A 17,959-nucleotide genomic window follows, 5' to 3' on the forward strand; every position below is an offset into this window, starting at 1 on the left:
GAAACTGGAGTGCTCCCACAGCAGCTCACCTCCTGGAATGGAATAAATAAAGAATATTTTGCCTAATAATGGATAGACATACGTTGTTTCCTTGTAATTGAAAGTGGTTGAATTGTTAAATACAGATGAATTTGCACGTTTCATGAGTCACGAGGGGCTGTTAAAGCAGAAGTGAGAGTTAAGAAATAGACTCGTCTCCCATCAGACTGAGATGAAGAGGAGAGCAGGGGCGTTAAAATGTCCTCAAACTAAAAAGGAAAAACTCTTGTTTTACTGTTAATTAAGGAATCTGTGCAGTCTGTTTCTTCGACTCATCTCAAACCTGCAGCTCTCCAGTGGATTCCATGTGGCCAACCACTTAATATCAAGTTTATAATGAGTTATTTCTTCTATGTTTTTTAATGCAAAGACTCATTTTACATCATAAATACTAGGGATGCCACAATACCACTTTATGTCCAATGCTGATACCGATATCAGAAACTCAATATCAGTCTGATGAAGCACATTTGTGCCGAGTCATTTGAAAGACATAATTCTCCAACTGTATTACAAATATTCATCTTCCATAAAGAAGAAATAAAAAGCCTAAAACAACATGACTCAGCTTAAATGTTGCAGATACCAAGTGTTGTATCGGCTCATCCATACCAGAAATCTGCTGACTCATCAGTGGAAATCACTGTCTTTCATCTGATTGGTTGTAGTGATTGGTTGGGTTTAAACGATACTACGAGACTGTGTCCGATACTGATACTGATACTGATACTGATACCAATACCGCAAACACCAATATCAGTCCGACACAGTCATTTGATTGTATTTCTGCTGAGTCATTTCAAGTCATTTCAAAGACATAATTCTTCCAACTGTGTAGCAAATATTCTTCTCCCATAAAGAAGAAATCAACAGATGATATTTGGATTGCCAGGCATCTGATCCCGTGATTTTGACCAGTATCGGCCCGATACACTTCTCTTTTGAAATTCTGTGAAATATCATCACAAATATTGTTGTTGCTTTATCAGAATATGGTTGCTTTTCTCTGAAAAAGTTTTTCCACTTGACCGGCCCCGGTCCTGACCACACTCAATGCTCAGTGGCCCCCAGGTCATTTGAGATTGAGGCCCCTGATGTAGAGGTTTTGTTTGATTGTGTGACACCAACTCATTGCGCGTCTGCTCTCGTGCAGGGTCGTCTGACAGATCGACACTTGACAATCAAGACATGTGGCCCTGAGTCTTGTTTGCCTGGCACAGCCTTTTCTTAAGCAAGGTAAGATCAGTGTCTGCACTTATGTAACGCCAAGAAATCAGCTCATGTTATCTTTATCTTTGATGACTCTGTGTCTCTTTCAGATGTCAACCACAACAGAAAATGGGATGGGGGGGCAATGGAACACAAGCAGAGAGAAGACATACAAGAAGGTATGAAAGAGAAGAGAACACACAGCATGTTGTTTTTTTTTACTCTCGTGATGAATGTGAACCTGCTCTCATAACATTTGGAATGCTGCTGCTGCTGGGAACCAGCGAGTCCAAACGACCTTTATTTCTCAGTCACATGAGTCCTCATAAATGTCCTTCCCCAGCACATAATGTCCTGACTCCTGCAATGGCCGGCTGCCATGCACTGGTCACACATGTTTTCTTTCATTTTTTCCAAATGTAAGACGTCAGTGCTTATAAGAGTATTTCTTAAGAAAGATGAGTGCGTCACAGCAGCGCGGATTAAAATCTGGTGAAAGGTTCTTTATGTAAGGGCACTTCATGCTCCACTTCTTTAAAGATTAGTGAATGAGAAAGTAAAAATAAACTCAGCTATCGATACGCTACATCAGGGGCTTTAGGGGTGCTGAGCCAAGGAATAATAACAAAAATAACACTTAACTATACGTGTTAACATATCATCATCCTTTCTCGTGCAATACGATAATCAATACTCCAGGGCAAATATCGATATTTTAATTTATAAATAAAGGTGCTCTAAAGTAAATAGTCCCGGCCAGTTTCACTGTGTCTCCCCACGGTGGCGCTGCTCAAATGATAGATAGATAGATGATGAAATAGAGAAATCCTTACTCGTATCGATTTAGGTGTGTCACGATTTCGATTATGATTCAGGGGCTACGATTCGCTTATAAAACGATTATCAATGCATCTTGAATTGATGCACAACAGTTTGTAACTGCTCTGTTAAATAAACAAAAACAAAAGGTACCATCAACCTTGGCTTGTGACATCTTGAATTACAGTATTTCACATATTTAATTTACAAAATTATTATTATTATTCATTGCTCTTGTTTGGAGCACACGTGACATTTATAGTGATGTAAAACTCGGTGGCCAAAGATGTCCAAGCATCACATGTAGTTGCTGTTCTACCCGCTTTCCCCCATTTTGATCGGGATCGTCATGTCAGTGAAAAAGCGTTGCTGTATCTCAGCTCCATGTTCCTTTGTTACGTTCTCCCAATGAAGCGTCCAGGTGACTTTGGAGTTACGCCTTTTCGTACCATCTATTTTAGATTATTAACAACTTTAACTAATCTGAATTTGGACATTTGTGAATCGATTCCCGTCCAAATTCTAGGAGTCGACGTTTTTCCCCAACCCTAGTTGTATCGTGATATTATTGGAACCCCCCCCCCCCCCAATATATACATATATATGTAATCTGTAACCTTTTGAAAATGTTAAACAACTAAATTAACAGCAGCATGATAACCTTGTTCAGGTTAGATCATTTCTCCTAACCTGCATGTAGAAGAGTCAATATATCACCCTGAACTGCAACAGCAACAGCTGACGTGATGTTTTTCTTTTTTCTCCATGTAGACCACGTCATCAGCCTTGAAGGGATCCATTCAGCTCGGTATTGGCTACACAGTGGGCAACCTCACCTCCAAGCCCGACAGAGACGTGCTTATGCAAGACTTCTATGTAGTGGAGAGTGTCTTTCTGCCGAGGTCAGTGCAGACACAGCGTCAGCCCACTCAAATACATATTTATACCAGGCTTTTATACACAATGATGTGCAAATCTATGGGGGGAAAAATAACTTTGTGAGTTATACAGGACTTTTTCTTTTTATATAAAGTCTCAAAAAAACAGGAGAGATGCTCCGTATACGTAGGTGTTAACCAGCTGCTCCTTGGTTACTATAGTTTCCCTGATCCTGTAAAGTCAATGAATGGAAAGCGACTTAAGGTTAAGCTTTTGTCTCTTGCCAATTCAAATATTGTACTCTGGGCTAGTATTGTACGTCTGGGTCAGGTGTTATAAACACAGATGTATTATTAATCTTGCTCAGTGGAAACTGCAGGCACTGTGACACCCAGTGCAGCAAGATGTATATTTAAGAGACACCGTCGTCGTTTATCATTATCAACAAAGTCAAGTTTGCTTGTCCACGTCCTGATGCGGGGATAAAACTAGTCCTACGGATTATCCTGCCAAGAAGTGTGAAATCAGCTTACACCGTGTGCTTCTTACAGCTTAAAAGAGCATTTTTTTTTTTTTTATATAATCCTGAAACAGAATCGGAGATTCTTTGAAAGTGTGACTCATGTTTTCACACATACTGTTCAGCATGTCACACTGTAGCTCTCACCCATACTGTACCTATTTTTATGGTTAATTAGTGTACTGAAATGCTATACCGATTATAATATTTTCTAATTAGAAAGTATGTTGTTTTTGTTGTGTTATGAAAAGAAAATTGCAAAAATGTTATATATCCATTCATCCATCTTCTATCGCTTTATCGTCCACATGAGGGTCACAGGGGTGGGGCCAATCCCAGCTGACATGGGGCAAAAGGCAGGGCTCACCCTGGACAGGTCACCAGTCCATCAACCATTCACTCTCACACTCACACTCACACCTACAGTCAATTTAGAGTGGCCAATTTACCTAATCCCCAAGATTACTGTATAACCACACACCCACACAGAGGGAAAGGCTTTTGTTCTGACTGGGTTGCTGCCCATACTTTATTATTAAAAATAATGTATTTATAAAAAAGAAAATTTGTGACCATTAAGCAAAACATATTGACCAGAGATCTTTTTGTAAGTTATGGTCAAATACCTGCATCATCACCTAAAAAAGAGGCTTTAAAGGCTTTATTTTTTAAATTTTTTTTGTTAAAGCTTCAGGAAGAGAGTTATTCCTGTCAGGAAATACATTGGGGTTTAACCCTTGTGATGCTGCAGCAGGATATGTACTCAGTATGTGTGTATGCAAACCTCGGCACGCACACAGACCTTTATCATCAGCAACAGCCACACATTACAGTGACAGTCCTGCGTCCACCTGGTCTCCATTAAAGTCCAATCACAGGTGCATAACATGAGTCCATTATCTAATCATATGTCACGGTCAACACTATAATTCACACAATTTATCCAGTAAATTAAGTTCTAATCAAAAATGGCATAAAAACAGCTGAAACACAGTTATTGTTACACAAAAGTATATTTTTGTTAAACCATCTTCGCTTTGCCCTCATCATCATCATCATCATCATCATCAAGAGGCTTTACTGAGTTATGAAATGTAATGAAAGGTACAGTTAGGTTCAGTCTTTCACTGTGAAAATGTTGCTGAAAGTGGGAGAAAAAAAAACAACAACGCACAAAATGGAGCAGACTGCAAGAAAAAAAGAAAAAGACATCCATGTCTAACTATTTCCCTTTTCTATTCCACACTCTCTCTCTGCGTTTTGTCGTCTGCAATAGCTCACAAACCATCGGCTCTCTTCCTTTTTTTCTGCTGACAGATTGTCCTCAGAGAGCAGCTGAATGATGGAGATGCGTTTACTGCCTCCTTCACTTTCACCACTGCTCTCTGGATGTTTCTCCTCTGCTGTTTGTCCTGTCAGTCTAGTTTTTTCGACGCCTCAAGATGTTGCAGATCACACTCACCTACGCACACACACACATAAACACACATGCTGCTTTTGCGTTCTTTGTAAGGAGACTCATAGACATAATGCGGAATGCATTATGTCTAGCCCCGTAACACCTAAGCCTTAAAATGTGCAAAAACAGGCCAAGAAAATTTACTGATTCGCGGGCTCCCTACAATAGTGCCAGTGAAATTACCAGAATAACAACAAGTAAAACTTCTTAGCTTTCAGAAACCATTGGACTTTTTCTGATAGCACAAACCGTCGCATAATTACAGTAATGCAACATGTGCTTGCCCAAACGTATCAGCAGCTATACACTCATGGGTTAAAGGGTTTAACCATCACAACTAAATGCCTGACCCTGACCCTAACCCTGACCCTGACCCTGACCCTTACCGGTCAGAATCGGTATTGATCCGATAAAAGTCAAAATCACTGGAATCGGATAGATATCAATATATCGCATGCTTCGCTATATACACACACTGTAAAAAATGGAAATAAAAATCAACAACACCATTTTAACTGAGTCACGTTTTAGCTGTTACTTTATTCTTTTTGGGAGAACAGTATTTATTACACAGTTGGAGAATTGTGTCTTTGAAATGACTCAGCACAAATGTGTTGGTAACAGCTCCCTAGTTCATAAATGGTCTGAAAAGACTGTACTGGAAATAATATCAGTATCGGTAGATACTCAAGTTTTTGATATCCGTATTGGACACAGAAAAAGTGGTATCCTAATCCCTAATTCTAACCCTAAAACCAGGTCTTTAGCCTGTTAAAGCCTTGTTTGCTTGACAATTGGTCCACACAGCCTACTAGACACAGACACACGTATCTATGACAACCACCACACATCTTTCCACAGACGCACACTCACAGGTGGCTCCACTGTTTGATTGACTTAACATGGTCTGGTGATGTATGTTGTTAAACGGTATCCACGCGAGGCGTACGAAACCATCATGGACTGTCAAGTCGCTGATGGCAAGATAATTGTTGCTGCCCTCACGCATCAAACAGAGCAGTCAGATTTCATTGTGCAGTAATCACAGGTATACGGTTACACACCCGCGCCTCACTGTTGAATACAACACACAACAGAAAACACAATAGCCTCTTTTCCAGGAAAAACCCACACAAGTCCCCGAAATATAAACCAGATTTAGACTTGCCCTGGAAAACAAAAGCCTTAATTAATCCACTTTTTGTAGATTTAGGGTCACTCAGATTGAGACCAATGTGAGTTTATGTGATGAAAATCCCAACGGCTGAGTCACTCTAACCTTATCACACATGCTTACTCTGCGGTGTTCCCCTGGGACAAAAGGGGTGGGCTGGTTGCAAAACAGGGTCAGTCTTTGTCAAAGCTCACCTGAGAAAGTCTCCGAGCCCAACAAAGTAGGTTATTGTATGTTTTCTTTTTCTTTCCCCTTTTACCCCCGCGGAGTAAAAGCTCATGTGTTGTTTTGAATTGTTTAGAGCCAGTAATCAAAGCCGTCCTCAGTCTCCAGGCAGAGAACTCTATACAGGCCAGTTTGCCGCTACAATGTGGGTGAATCTTTGGTTCTTGTTAATAATGACATCACTGTGAGGAATGGGTGGAACACATTACAAGGACCCACCGATGAGCTCACAGGCAACAGCAAGGCATTTAAAATGGGTACTTTAATCCCCGATTTAAAACACAGCGTGGGTTACCAAAGTTTCCAAATTACAGAAACAAAGGGCTGTAATAATGGTGTGCTCCATTTTTAGTTGGGGCATTTGGATTAATCTGAGACTCTGAGCAACCTCATTCCAAGATGGCTGTCACCATACAAACACTGCTACTTTCACTGTTAATAGTTTTAATAGCACTTTAACAGTGTATTGTACACACAGTACTGTCTAATTTTTAACCATAGACACGTTGCTACTCTGTCTGTGTGTGAGAAAAACACCATGAAGAAGAGCTTTGTTAGCGACTGGTACTGCTAACAATGTCTAGCAATGGCTAACACAATGGCTAACAATGGCTAGCCAAAGATATGTTTGTGCTCATGGTTTTTTTTCTGTCTTCTCAACTGGAACATAGTGAACTCAGGAGTAGGGCTCAACTTGTGATTTTTTTTCTTGATCAAAATGTCGATTGAGTATAAAATGTCAGAAAATGTATGATCACTGTTGGTCCAACCTGGAGATGATGATGTTCTAAAATGTTTTGTCCACAACACACCAAAACACAAACAGTTATTTATATTTATTAAGGTTTTCTTGTTTTATTTACACTATATCTAATGTGTTGGTATGTTGTTGTTTTTTCCTTCCATCAGCGAGGGAAGCAACCTGACCCCAGCACATCATTATCCTGATTTCCGCTTCAAGACCTATGCTCCACTGGCCTTCCGCTACTTCAGGGATCTGTTTGGCATCAAACCAGACGACTACCTGGTAAGATTTAAACCTGACTGAGACCCTGCTGATCCCTATGACCTGTTCACATCCGGTATTAGATCCTGAGTGATAGAGCACAGAGTTGTGATGCTAACTGAAGGCTGAGCAACCCGCTAATTCACCAATAACTGCTGCTAAATTTTACACACTGTACCTTTAAGTGAAATGTTCTAGTAGCAGAGAAAGGACATGGAGCTTCTCTCGTCTCTAGCTCTCTGTCACTTGTGCGCACACACACACACATCCACGACACCACACACACACACACGCACACATCTGCACAATCAGACGGGATAATATTGTTCTTGCAAACAAGTCATGACGTCAGCGTGTGTTTGAATACGGGGTGGAGAAGGCACATCTAATTACATGTGGTCACAGTCGACACATCGAGGATGTGTTTTAATGCCAGGTGTGAACATTTGCACGTGAAGCTGTCGCATGTGATGGAGGACGGACGTTAAACAACACGGCTGATGATTCATGATGATGCAAACACATAATTCAGCCCTTCTGCTGGCAACCCACTGATGTGGAGTTCAATCGAGCGGTCATTCATTATTAAATAAACCATCGGTGTGGAAATGTTTGAGATATTTGAGATAGCTGGATTTTGTCACCTTTAGATCACCTTGTCCCACTTTAGACTAATCAAAGCTGGCCATGAAGACATGGATGTGCTTCGTCTCTTTATAGTCATACCTACTTTATATCAGATTGTCTATAATCTTACTCGGGCTTTGACATGATGTAGTTTCCATGTTTTACAGTTGCTTCCAGGCCCTAAAAAGCTGCATTTAGATTTTTTTTGAAAGACAAATGTGTTCCTGCACAAGACAAAAGAGAGACAGAGACTAAGCGAGACAACTTCAAAGCAGCAGGGGTGAGGGGACAGGCTGGAACAAGGCACACAAGAGCTTATACTGTAGATGTGGCCATGACTGATGTCCTTCAGGTGATGATGCATTTGTTCAGACACAAACCACACAGCAGAGTCTAATTAAAAGAGAGCACACCCACCCACCCACACACACACACACACACACACACACAGGCGCACGCACGCACACACAGCAGTGTGAATGCAAATGTAATAAATTGCGGATGTGTTTGTGCTGGTATAAGTTACTGTCATCAGTGGAGGAGTCTATGGAGAGCGAATGCCTGCAGTGTTTGCTCCTCCTCTTTGAACATGTTGCTCTCATAACGCACTGATTAACATCTAAACCTGCTGTGCAGTTCACTGCCTCTCGAAGCCTCTCCCTCACACGTTCATCACCATGTTGTGATGCAGAGAAACAGCAGCTGCAGCAGATACCGCCACTCATTTGCTGCCATTACCCTCGGTGGAGCTCGCATTTCTGCAGTAATTGGGAATGTGTTTTCCCTCACAATAAAGCAGTTGTTCATATACCTGCTTCCATTTACAAGCTATGTGGAACTGCAATGTGCAACTGCAATATGTCCCTCAGTAGGTCTTTCCAAATGTGTGGAACACTATTAGGGCTGTTGTGTTAAGAGTATCAATAAACCCCTTGAAAACCTACATGTACTGTACAGTGTGGCTGTAATGATGTTTTCTCTTCCTCAGTACTCGCTGGTAAATGAGCCTCTCATTGAGCTGGGCAACCCGGGGGCTAGTGGCTCTCTCTTCTACCTAACCAGCGATGACGAGTTCATTATTAAAACCGTCCAGCACAAAGAGGCCAAGTTTCTCCAGAGGTTGCTGCCGGGCTACTACATGGTGAGAGATTCACTGTTGCTTCCGTTAGGCCGACTGTGTGACCTGTGTCACATGTTTTGTTGTTGCTGTAGCAAACATAATTCTTTTAATGACCTCAAGGTCACTGTATTTCTTTATTATTGTTTTGCGTTACTGCACAGATTTGTAAAAAACATTGATAATGGTGCGATAACCTTCATGCTGTTAGAATCAGCTGCGCTGAGTTTCCTCTCATGTGCTGTTGCCTGGTCACTGCTTGTTTTTTCTGATTACAGACATGTGCAGTGGAAATGACTGTTAAAACACACACACACAGAAAAGAAAAGCCCAGCCTGTGTGACAAAACCAACCCTAAACTGACTATTAGTGCTGCAACGATTCGATTAATCTGTAATTTAGCAATTACTAAATTAATCAGCAAATATTTTGATAATCAATACATCGTTTTTAAACCATTAAAACAAGTTTTCTGATTATTTCAGCTTCTTAAATGTCTTGAACATTTTTCTGGTTTATTTGCTCCATATAATAGAGAAATCATTAAAACTGATTAATTTTAGTTTGTTGTCAAAACAAGACATTTAAGAACATCCTTATTACCAGGTTTGGTAAAAACTAATCAACATTTTATGACATTTTACGGCCCTAACAAGTACTCGACTAACCTGGAATTTGCAGCCCTACCGACTATCATTTCAAAATGAGTTATTTATTAGTCCTTTATTGTCTATTTGTGGCATCAGAGCTGCAGTGAAGGGACAGAGAGAGAGAGAGAGAAAAATCCCAGAATACATTGTGTTCCTTAAAAACTCCTCTGCTCTTGAAGTGAGAAAACATCATAAAACTGTTGCATTACAGCAGAATTAAACCATAAAGTTCACAAATCACAAAGACTACATTGCAGAGAAACTCAGCAAAAAAAGCAACTAAAAACAACTGTGTTTATAAATTATGACCTACAAATTATCACTAAAAGGTTATCAGTAAAAGGTGAGAAAGAACAGTTATTTACTGTGGTAAAACACCAACTGCCTCCACCGTTCTAGACTAGAGTGTAAATGAGTTAAATGTTTTTCAGTTTCTCTCTTGGGTTCACACTTAGTTTCCTGTAATGAACTCCCCTGTTTGGATTAACATGCTGCTTGGTCAGTCCAGGGAGAATCTAAAGAAGAGTGGAGCCAGTAATTAAATTATGAGAGTTATCTGGCTGTAATGTGACCTCGGTTCAGCATTACTCCTGAATGTTTTAGGCCTGATTCTGACATTTTCAGTCTCAAACTGTCATTACATAGAACAAGGAGTTCCAGGTGAAGAGAGGGAATGAAAGAGGCCGTCAGTCTCTGTGATACAAGTCAATTAAAATGATTTTGAAGATGTTCCTTTTTAATCCACATGCAGACCCACAAGGATATAAAGACGCTCTTATATTGTCTGTATATACTTTTTAACACAGTAATTTTGTTCTAAGAGTTAAGGTAAAACATTGGTGTTGAATTGGTATCTAAAACCCCTTTAGTGTAAATATAAAGTGATCCCATTATCATAAGTAGCAATTGCAGTAAACATTGTCATCATCTCCAGCTGTGGCTGCAAACACATTCATATCTAAAAAGCTGTTGTATTTATGAGGTAATGAAAAAAAGACATTTATTTGAATAAATGTATTTGTATTTACTTGTACATTGCTCATGTTGACATCAGTGTGAGCTCAGACTCTCCTCAAATCCACAGAACCTGAACCAGAACCCTCGCACGCTGCTGCCCAAGTTCTACGGCCTGTACTGTATCCAGTCTGGAGGCATCAACATCCGACTGGTGGTCATGAACAACGTGCTGCCTCGCTCCGTCAAGATGCACTACAAATACGACCTGAAGGGATCCACGTACAAGAGACGGGCGTCCAGGAAGGAGAGGGAGAAGTCGTGTCCCACGTACAAAGACCTGGACTTTGAGGACATGCATGAGGAGGGGCTTTACTTTGACCCCGAGACGTACAATAACCTCATGAAGACCCTGCAGAGAGACTGTCGGGTAAGTGGTTTTTAACAGTGTATATGTGTATGAATTAGGACTTCAATGATTAGTATTCAATAACTACATTAATCAACTATTTTGATAATCGATTAATTGGTTTTTAGTGTTTTTTTTGTTTCTCTAGCAAATATTTTCCAGTTTCTTTGCATATAAGAAAGAACTCATTAATACGGAATTATTTTTAGGTTGTGGACCTTATTTACAAATAAAATAAATAAATAAATATATATATACATATATACACATATAAATAAATAATAGTGTCATCAGTGTATACTGTGACTATATGGAGCAGCTAGAGAGACTGGTTATTTTCTGGTTTGAGAAACACTGATCAACATTTTGAAACATTTTGAAAGTACTCAATCGAGAAAATAATCGACAGATTACTTTATTATGATTATCATAGTGTTTCATGCGATACTTAGTATTCTGAGAAGTCAGCTGCAGGAATTATAATGACTTGGGTTTTTAAATATTTATGTCACAGCAGGAATTTCATTTCACAATTCATTTGCGTTTCCTTTTCAGATTACTTTACTTAACAAAGAGCCATTTCTTTGTTGAATTGTCCTACTTTCATTTTAAACTGTAAGGCCCACATGGACATGACAGTCTTGTGACATATCAGCGCATCGAGCAAATGGCTTTTAACCCTGTAAATTGACTGGCGTGTAGAGATATACGGGATTTTATTGACCTCTCATTCTTGTCAGAGATTACAGGAAACTGAAACGCCAGTTCAGGACATGAGAGGCTTTTGACTGATTAGAAGAAATGTTTTGATAAGAAAATGTTCCATGTGTTTGTCAGTAGGACAGCAGCAGTGTGTTTCCACTGTGTGTTCAGTCTTAGCTCTGAGTTTGCCCTGGGCACTGTTCCCCATCCTCTGCTCTGTCTCAGTACTTGACAGCTCGACAAACACTGAATATGATTAAGGTGAGATCCTGGTAGCGTGAGAGACTCAGATACTTGATACAAAGTTATTCCTCCGGTCTTACCATTTTTTTTTTTTTTTATAGTGGGTGACTTTTGCAGGACAGTTAATCTACTTCCTTTAGAAGAATTCAATCGGTGATGTTTGCTGTGGATTGGTGTATCAGATGAGGCCAACCTGCCCAACTTGGCAACCTGGTCCCTTTCACATCAGTTTAATGACTCACATTACACAAGCCTAAGGTTTGAGTGTGTAACAGTTGAAGAGGCAGACGGTGCTTTTGCCAAACAGCGATTAGCGGCATATGGAGCTGTGTTAGTGGTAATGAACAGTGTGATGCTGTGGATGAATTTAGTTGAAAGCTGTTAGACAACACGGCTCTACTCTAATCTACTCTTCTCTTCACTTCCTCGTCAGCATTCGACGAGTGTTGCTGTCGCACCCTCTAAGTCAAACAGGATCTCGCTCACAAGAACAACAAGTCTCAGTCGAACAAGATTTGCCATGCAAATTCAGATGAACTTAAGCGATCCCCTCAGGTTACGGCCTTTCTCATCATCATTAACCAATACGCTGACTTTCTCAGCGTTTCATGTTTTCTTTTTACTGTTTTCTTAAGCAGAATGACATCGTCCTCCTCCTCCTCCTTCTTTCTTGCTAAGTTAGTCTTTCCTTAATGTTTAACCTGACAGCACATACACACATTTACAACCCTAACAGGGCCGGCGCAAGCCTTTATGGAGCCCTAAGATGAATTTGATTTGCCCCCTCCCACGACTACTCCACCCACTTGGAGTAGTCATATAGTATTGACTATTATTGATACAAATCTAACACTTTAAATTGCATTAATTAAAGGTTTGTCTATTAGTTTGTTTTAACCTTTCAGGGCAAAAGTGTCCTATTATTAATTTTCCATTTTCAATTACTATAGTCCCACCTCGATGTGGGTGGAGTCATCATACCATGGCTGCACGAAAATGCTGTGATGTCATTATTATGGTGCAAAGATTAGTTCAGTCTCTGACCAATGAGTGGCCAACAGTCTGTTGACGTTACATTTTAGTATCAGCTTAGCTCGCTTAGAACCTCACCAGAACAGGTACAAAAAATAATAATTAGGTACCAGGTACTATCTAGGTCTAAAACTATCTAACCGAGTGGAGTCGCGCCAAGCCATGCTACAACAGTACTACCCTAACCCAAGTGTGGTGATACTGAACCCGAATTAAACAAGTAAACCAGTTTAAAGACTTTGGTTTTTAAAAATTTAAACAGCAAATGTGCACTAAATGAGCAAATCTACTACAAAAAAACAAACATTATAACTTAACAAACAAATTAAGCTTAACTTAGCTATATAAATATACCTAAAGATATTTAATTTTCTTTAATATGTTAAAGAAGATTCTACACACACACACACTACTTAGGGGCTCCAGGCAGCTGCTTAGTTCACTGCTGCCTTGGGCCGGCTCTGAACCCTATCCATTGTGTGTCCCAAAAAGTGTTTGTCATGATGTGTGTATTACTGTAAGCAGCAGCTGTCAGAGAGTCTGTGCTGAGCAGTTTGGTTTTCAGCTTCCTGCGTTTACCTCCTGAGCAGGAAGCAAAGTGCCCTCTAAGCAGAATCGCCGTCCATTTCCATGACTAAGCAGCTAACCCCGTCACCCCGGCAGAGGCTGCCGATCAAAACACAGAGGTGGGGTCAGCCGAAGCAAAACAACAGGGGGCAAGAGGTGTGGAGGAAGCTGGGGGGGGGATTGTTGTCCTGTCAAAGCGCGTGTGGTGAACCTCTGAAAATTCATTTTGAGCTATATTTGCAGAGTGTGGAGTGACATGATTTCTATACCTTTGAAATGTGGGAGGTCAGAACTGAGTGGAAGCCGAGAGCCGAGCGATCAGAGATATTTCTGTGTATGTGGGACATTTGACACGTGGGGAAACTCAGGATACCTTTTAAGTCTCCACTCTCCGTGCAGCCCCACTGATACTCCCCAAACGCCAGAACAACTCAAAACACTAGGCATCATTAATTCATGTTGGACAGAGAGAATAGGGCAGAGAGGAGGTGGAGGGAGCGTGCAAGTGTGTGTGTGTGTGTGTGTGTGTGTGTGTGTGTGTGTCTTCTCTGGCAATAGCTGTGTGTGATTTACAACACAACAAGGGCTGGGCATCGCACTTCAACTTCCCTTTGTATCAGATCTAATCAGCGTCTGTCAGACAACACATTTAATCAAAGATAATGTGTAAAATATGAACCTCAGAAACCTTTAGTTGGTAGTCGGTTAGCGCTGAAACAATATTAATTAATCACAATTAATTGTCAACTATTTTGATGATCAGTCCAAAAAGGTTCTTTGGAGCTCACAAAATTATACTCATTCTACATCCCTTCTTCTTGGCTAATGTAAGGGCACTTTCACACCAGAGCTGTGAATCAGTGAATCACCCCGAGTTTGTTTACCTTTATAGTTTTGACTGCACTTCCGGCGATCTTGTGGCGACTTCCAACGTTATATCCAGGTACGAGTGACGGTGGGGTGTCTGGCCGCTTTGTGGGCATTAAAAAGGGGTGGAGCTGGGGTAGTGGTAGGGCCGCTATCTGTCAAGCGGTGAGGGTGTGCCTCCGTAGTACAGAGTCACAGGTGTGGTACAGCTGGCATGTTTATTGTCCTGTGGGCATGTTTTCTTATTACGACGGCCTCCATTACACATCTGTGGAAGAAGAAGACAAAAAGGAAACTTAGGAAACTGGAAAACCAGAAGAACTCTACTTGACGATTCATTTACTAATCAATTAATGACCAATTAATCATATAATTCTTGCAGCCACACAAGGCAGCTTTGTTTGAGACCTCGTCGTCTCAGGGAAAGTCCCGACCAAACTACAACTGAGCTCCAATTTCAGACACAAGCGACTGCATAATCACAAATATCCAGCTGATGCAGACATACATTCTGAGTAGGAGGATAATAATGGGTTGTATAGCAGCCAGTGAAGCCAATCATGTACAGCCATTTACTGTATGCACTCCCCCATCCTCGAGGTCATGTGATGCTCCGACAACAATAGCTTCTGTCTCTCTTTCTCTTTCTCTCCTCGCTGCAGAGAACCAGGGCCGTGACCTTGCAGTCAAAAATCAGAAAGGCTTCAGTTGTGATTGTCAACCATATTCATGCAACCAAACTACACTACATTAAACTACACTGCAGCATATGGCTCAGATGTGTTTTTTACACATGTTTAAGTGTACTTTGTTAAATATTCTACACACTCTGATCACATAATCTGGTATATACACAGTATTTCTGATTTTCTGCCATGTATCAACGGATAAGATGCCGCTAGGCGTTAGTAACACCCCAAATGCAGATACAAATACTTTGTTGAAAGTAAAATCATCAACAAAAATGAAGGAGTCAGTCCAAAAACGACACAAAATAAAGAGCTAAACAAATGACCATAGCTGAGTTCAAAAGCTGAGAAGACAAACATGAAGTGTTACTGATAGGAAAGACAAAACAACCTGGCACATACTGGTGAGCTGGTCCAGGCCTTTTTAAACAGGAAGGAGTGAGTGGAGGCAATCAGAGTAATCTGCAGCAGGTGTGTTGGATTTAAAGGGGTTTCTCTGGCCAACCTGCAGGGGAGAAGACAAGCAGACACACCCACAGACACACCCACTCATGCAGACAGGGGAAAACAGACAGACAGGGGAAGAGGAAACAGGAGGAGAGACCTTTCGTGCAGGTCCTAACACCATCAGAGGAAGTACACGTACCACAGTTTGAACCATGGGCTTTTTCTCAATTTATGGAACATACATGTGCGTGTGTGCGAGTTCTCATTGCCTTATCATAACATTTATTCTTACCAGTTGCAGTCTGTCAAATTTACTGCTTTTTATATGAAAAGATAGAATAAATATGGAGGTCCAGGCCTATGTGGTCAAGGCCCTCAACAATATTTTCTGTTTCTCATGTGGCCTCTTGGGAAAACTAGCCCTGCCTTAATATATACATTTCTTACATAAAGCCCTATTTCACACACATGTTTCTATTAACGCGTAATAGGATGTTATTCCTGTGATGGTATTGTGGACTAATGTCTCAGCTGAGCTGAAAAGGGGAGGTTGTGTGTCCTTTTTCAGCAGACAGACTCATACTTAAAGGACTGTTTCACCCATCAAATGGATCATGGATCAAATTTGACCAGTTTTTGTTAATGTATTTCACTTTTTTTTATTTTCTTTGAAGGAAGTGACTTTGATGTCGTGTTTTTGTCCATTTTATTTTGTTTTTTTCAATACCAACTTCCCCCTGTTGTTGAAGGAATGGGACGTGTATCTCAGATCCACTGTCTAATGATGAAATAACACATTTATTTATTAATGTGGGGGGGGGGGGGGGTGAAGTGGCCCCTTTCAGAAAGCCTGCAGTGTATTAGTGTCACACCAGCCAACACTATGAGTAAATCCACTGGCACAAGCGTGGTAGAGGGCGGAATATATTGAGAATCAGAGGATTGTTGACGATCAGAGGCTGCTGTGACAAACATTACCTCCTACATAAGTGTTAGGATTAGACTTTTACATTCACTGTGAAGAAAGCTGAGCTGTGTTTGAAGTGAAAGCAGAGGAGAGACCCTTGGCTGCTTGAGACTGTGTCTGTGTAATATCAGGATAGATATTCCACTCATCAGACAGTATTTCAAAAAACAACAGGGGGCAAGAGGTGTGGAGGAAGCTGGGGGGGGGATTGTTGTCCTGTCAAAGCGCGTGTGGTGAACCTCTGAAAATTCATTTTGAGCTATATTTGCAGAGTGTGGAGTGACATGATTTCTATACCTTTGAAATGTGGGAGGTCAGAACTGAGTGGAAGCCGAGAGCCGAGCGATCAGAGATATTTCTGTGTATGTGGGACATTTGACACGTGGGGAAACTCAGGATACCTTTTAAGTCTCCACTCTCCGTGCAGCCCCACTGATACTCCCCAAACGCCAGAACAACTCAAAACACTAGGCATCATTAATTCATGTTGGACAGAGAGAATAGGGCAGAGAGGAGGTGGAGGGAGCGTGCAAGTGTGTGTGTGTGTGTGTGTGTGTGTGTGTGTGTGTGTCTTCTCTGGCAATAGCTGTGTGTGATTTACAACACAACAAGGGCTGGGCATCGCACTTCAACTTCCCTTTGTATCAGATCTAATCAGCGTCTGTCAGACAACACATTTAATCAAAGATAATGTGTAAAATATGAACCTCAGAAACCTTTAGTTGGTAGTCGGTTAGCGCTGAAACAATATTAATTAATCACAATTAATTGTCAACTATTTTGATGATCAGTCCAAAAAGGTTCTTTGGAGCTCACAAAATTATACTCATTCTACATCCCTTCTTCTTGGCTAATGTAAGGGCACTTTCACACCAGAGCTGTGAATCAGTGAATCACCCCGAGTTTGTTTACCTTTATAGTTTTGACTGCACTTCCGGCGATCTTGTGGCGACTTCCAACGTTATATCCAGGTACGAGTGACGGTGGGGTGTCTGGCCGCTTTGTGGGCATTAAAAAGGGGTGGAGCTGGGGTAGTGGTAGGGCCGCTATCTGTCAAGCGGTGAGGGTGTGCCTCCGTAGTACAGAGTCACAGGTGTGGTACAGCTGGCATGTCTAGCACGATCAGAGGCTGCTGTGACAAACATTACCTCCTACATAAGTGTTAGGATTAGACTTTTACATTCACTGTGAAGAAAGCTGAGCTGTGTTTGAAGTGAAAGCAGAGGAGAGACCCTTGGCTGCTTGAGACTGTGTCTGTGTAATATCAGGATAGATATTCCACTCATCAGACAGTATTTCGCTCCAATAACTATTAAAATGCAGCTGTTGTTTTGTCTCTGGTGCGACAGTTTGATTGT

General features: G+C 41.0%; 1 protein-coding gene across 1 annotated transcript in view; it reads left to right on the forward strand.

The window, feature by feature from the left end:
- pip5k1bb (phosphatidylinositol-4-phosphate 5-kinase, type I, beta b) overlaps nt 1-17,959 on the forward strand; it is a 47,565-nt gene that overhangs the window by 17,354 nt on the left and 12,252 nt on the right. Inside the window, exons 2-7 of the mRNA XM_058636767.1 lie at nt 1,193-1,275; nt 1,359-1,427; nt 2,839-2,969; nt 7,234-7,351; nt 8,946-9,098; nt 10,809-11,108. Of these exons, the coding sequence (XP_058492750.1) occupies nt 1,359-1,427; nt 2,839-2,969; nt 7,234-7,351; nt 8,946-9,098; nt 10,809-11,108 (771 nt within the window). The 5' untranslated portion in view covers nt 1,193-1,275. The remainder of the gene's footprint in view (nt 1-1,192; nt 1,276-1,358; nt 1,428-2,838; nt 2,970-7,233; nt 7,352-8,945; nt 9,099-10,808; nt 11,109-17,959) is intronic.

Source organism: Solea solea, chromosome 8, assembly GCF_958295425.1.
Source record: "Solea solea chromosome 8, fSolSol10.1, whole genome shotgun sequence".
Classification (NCBI taxonomy): domain Eukaryota; kingdom Metazoa; phylum Chordata; class Actinopteri; order Pleuronectiformes; family Soleidae; genus Solea; species Solea solea.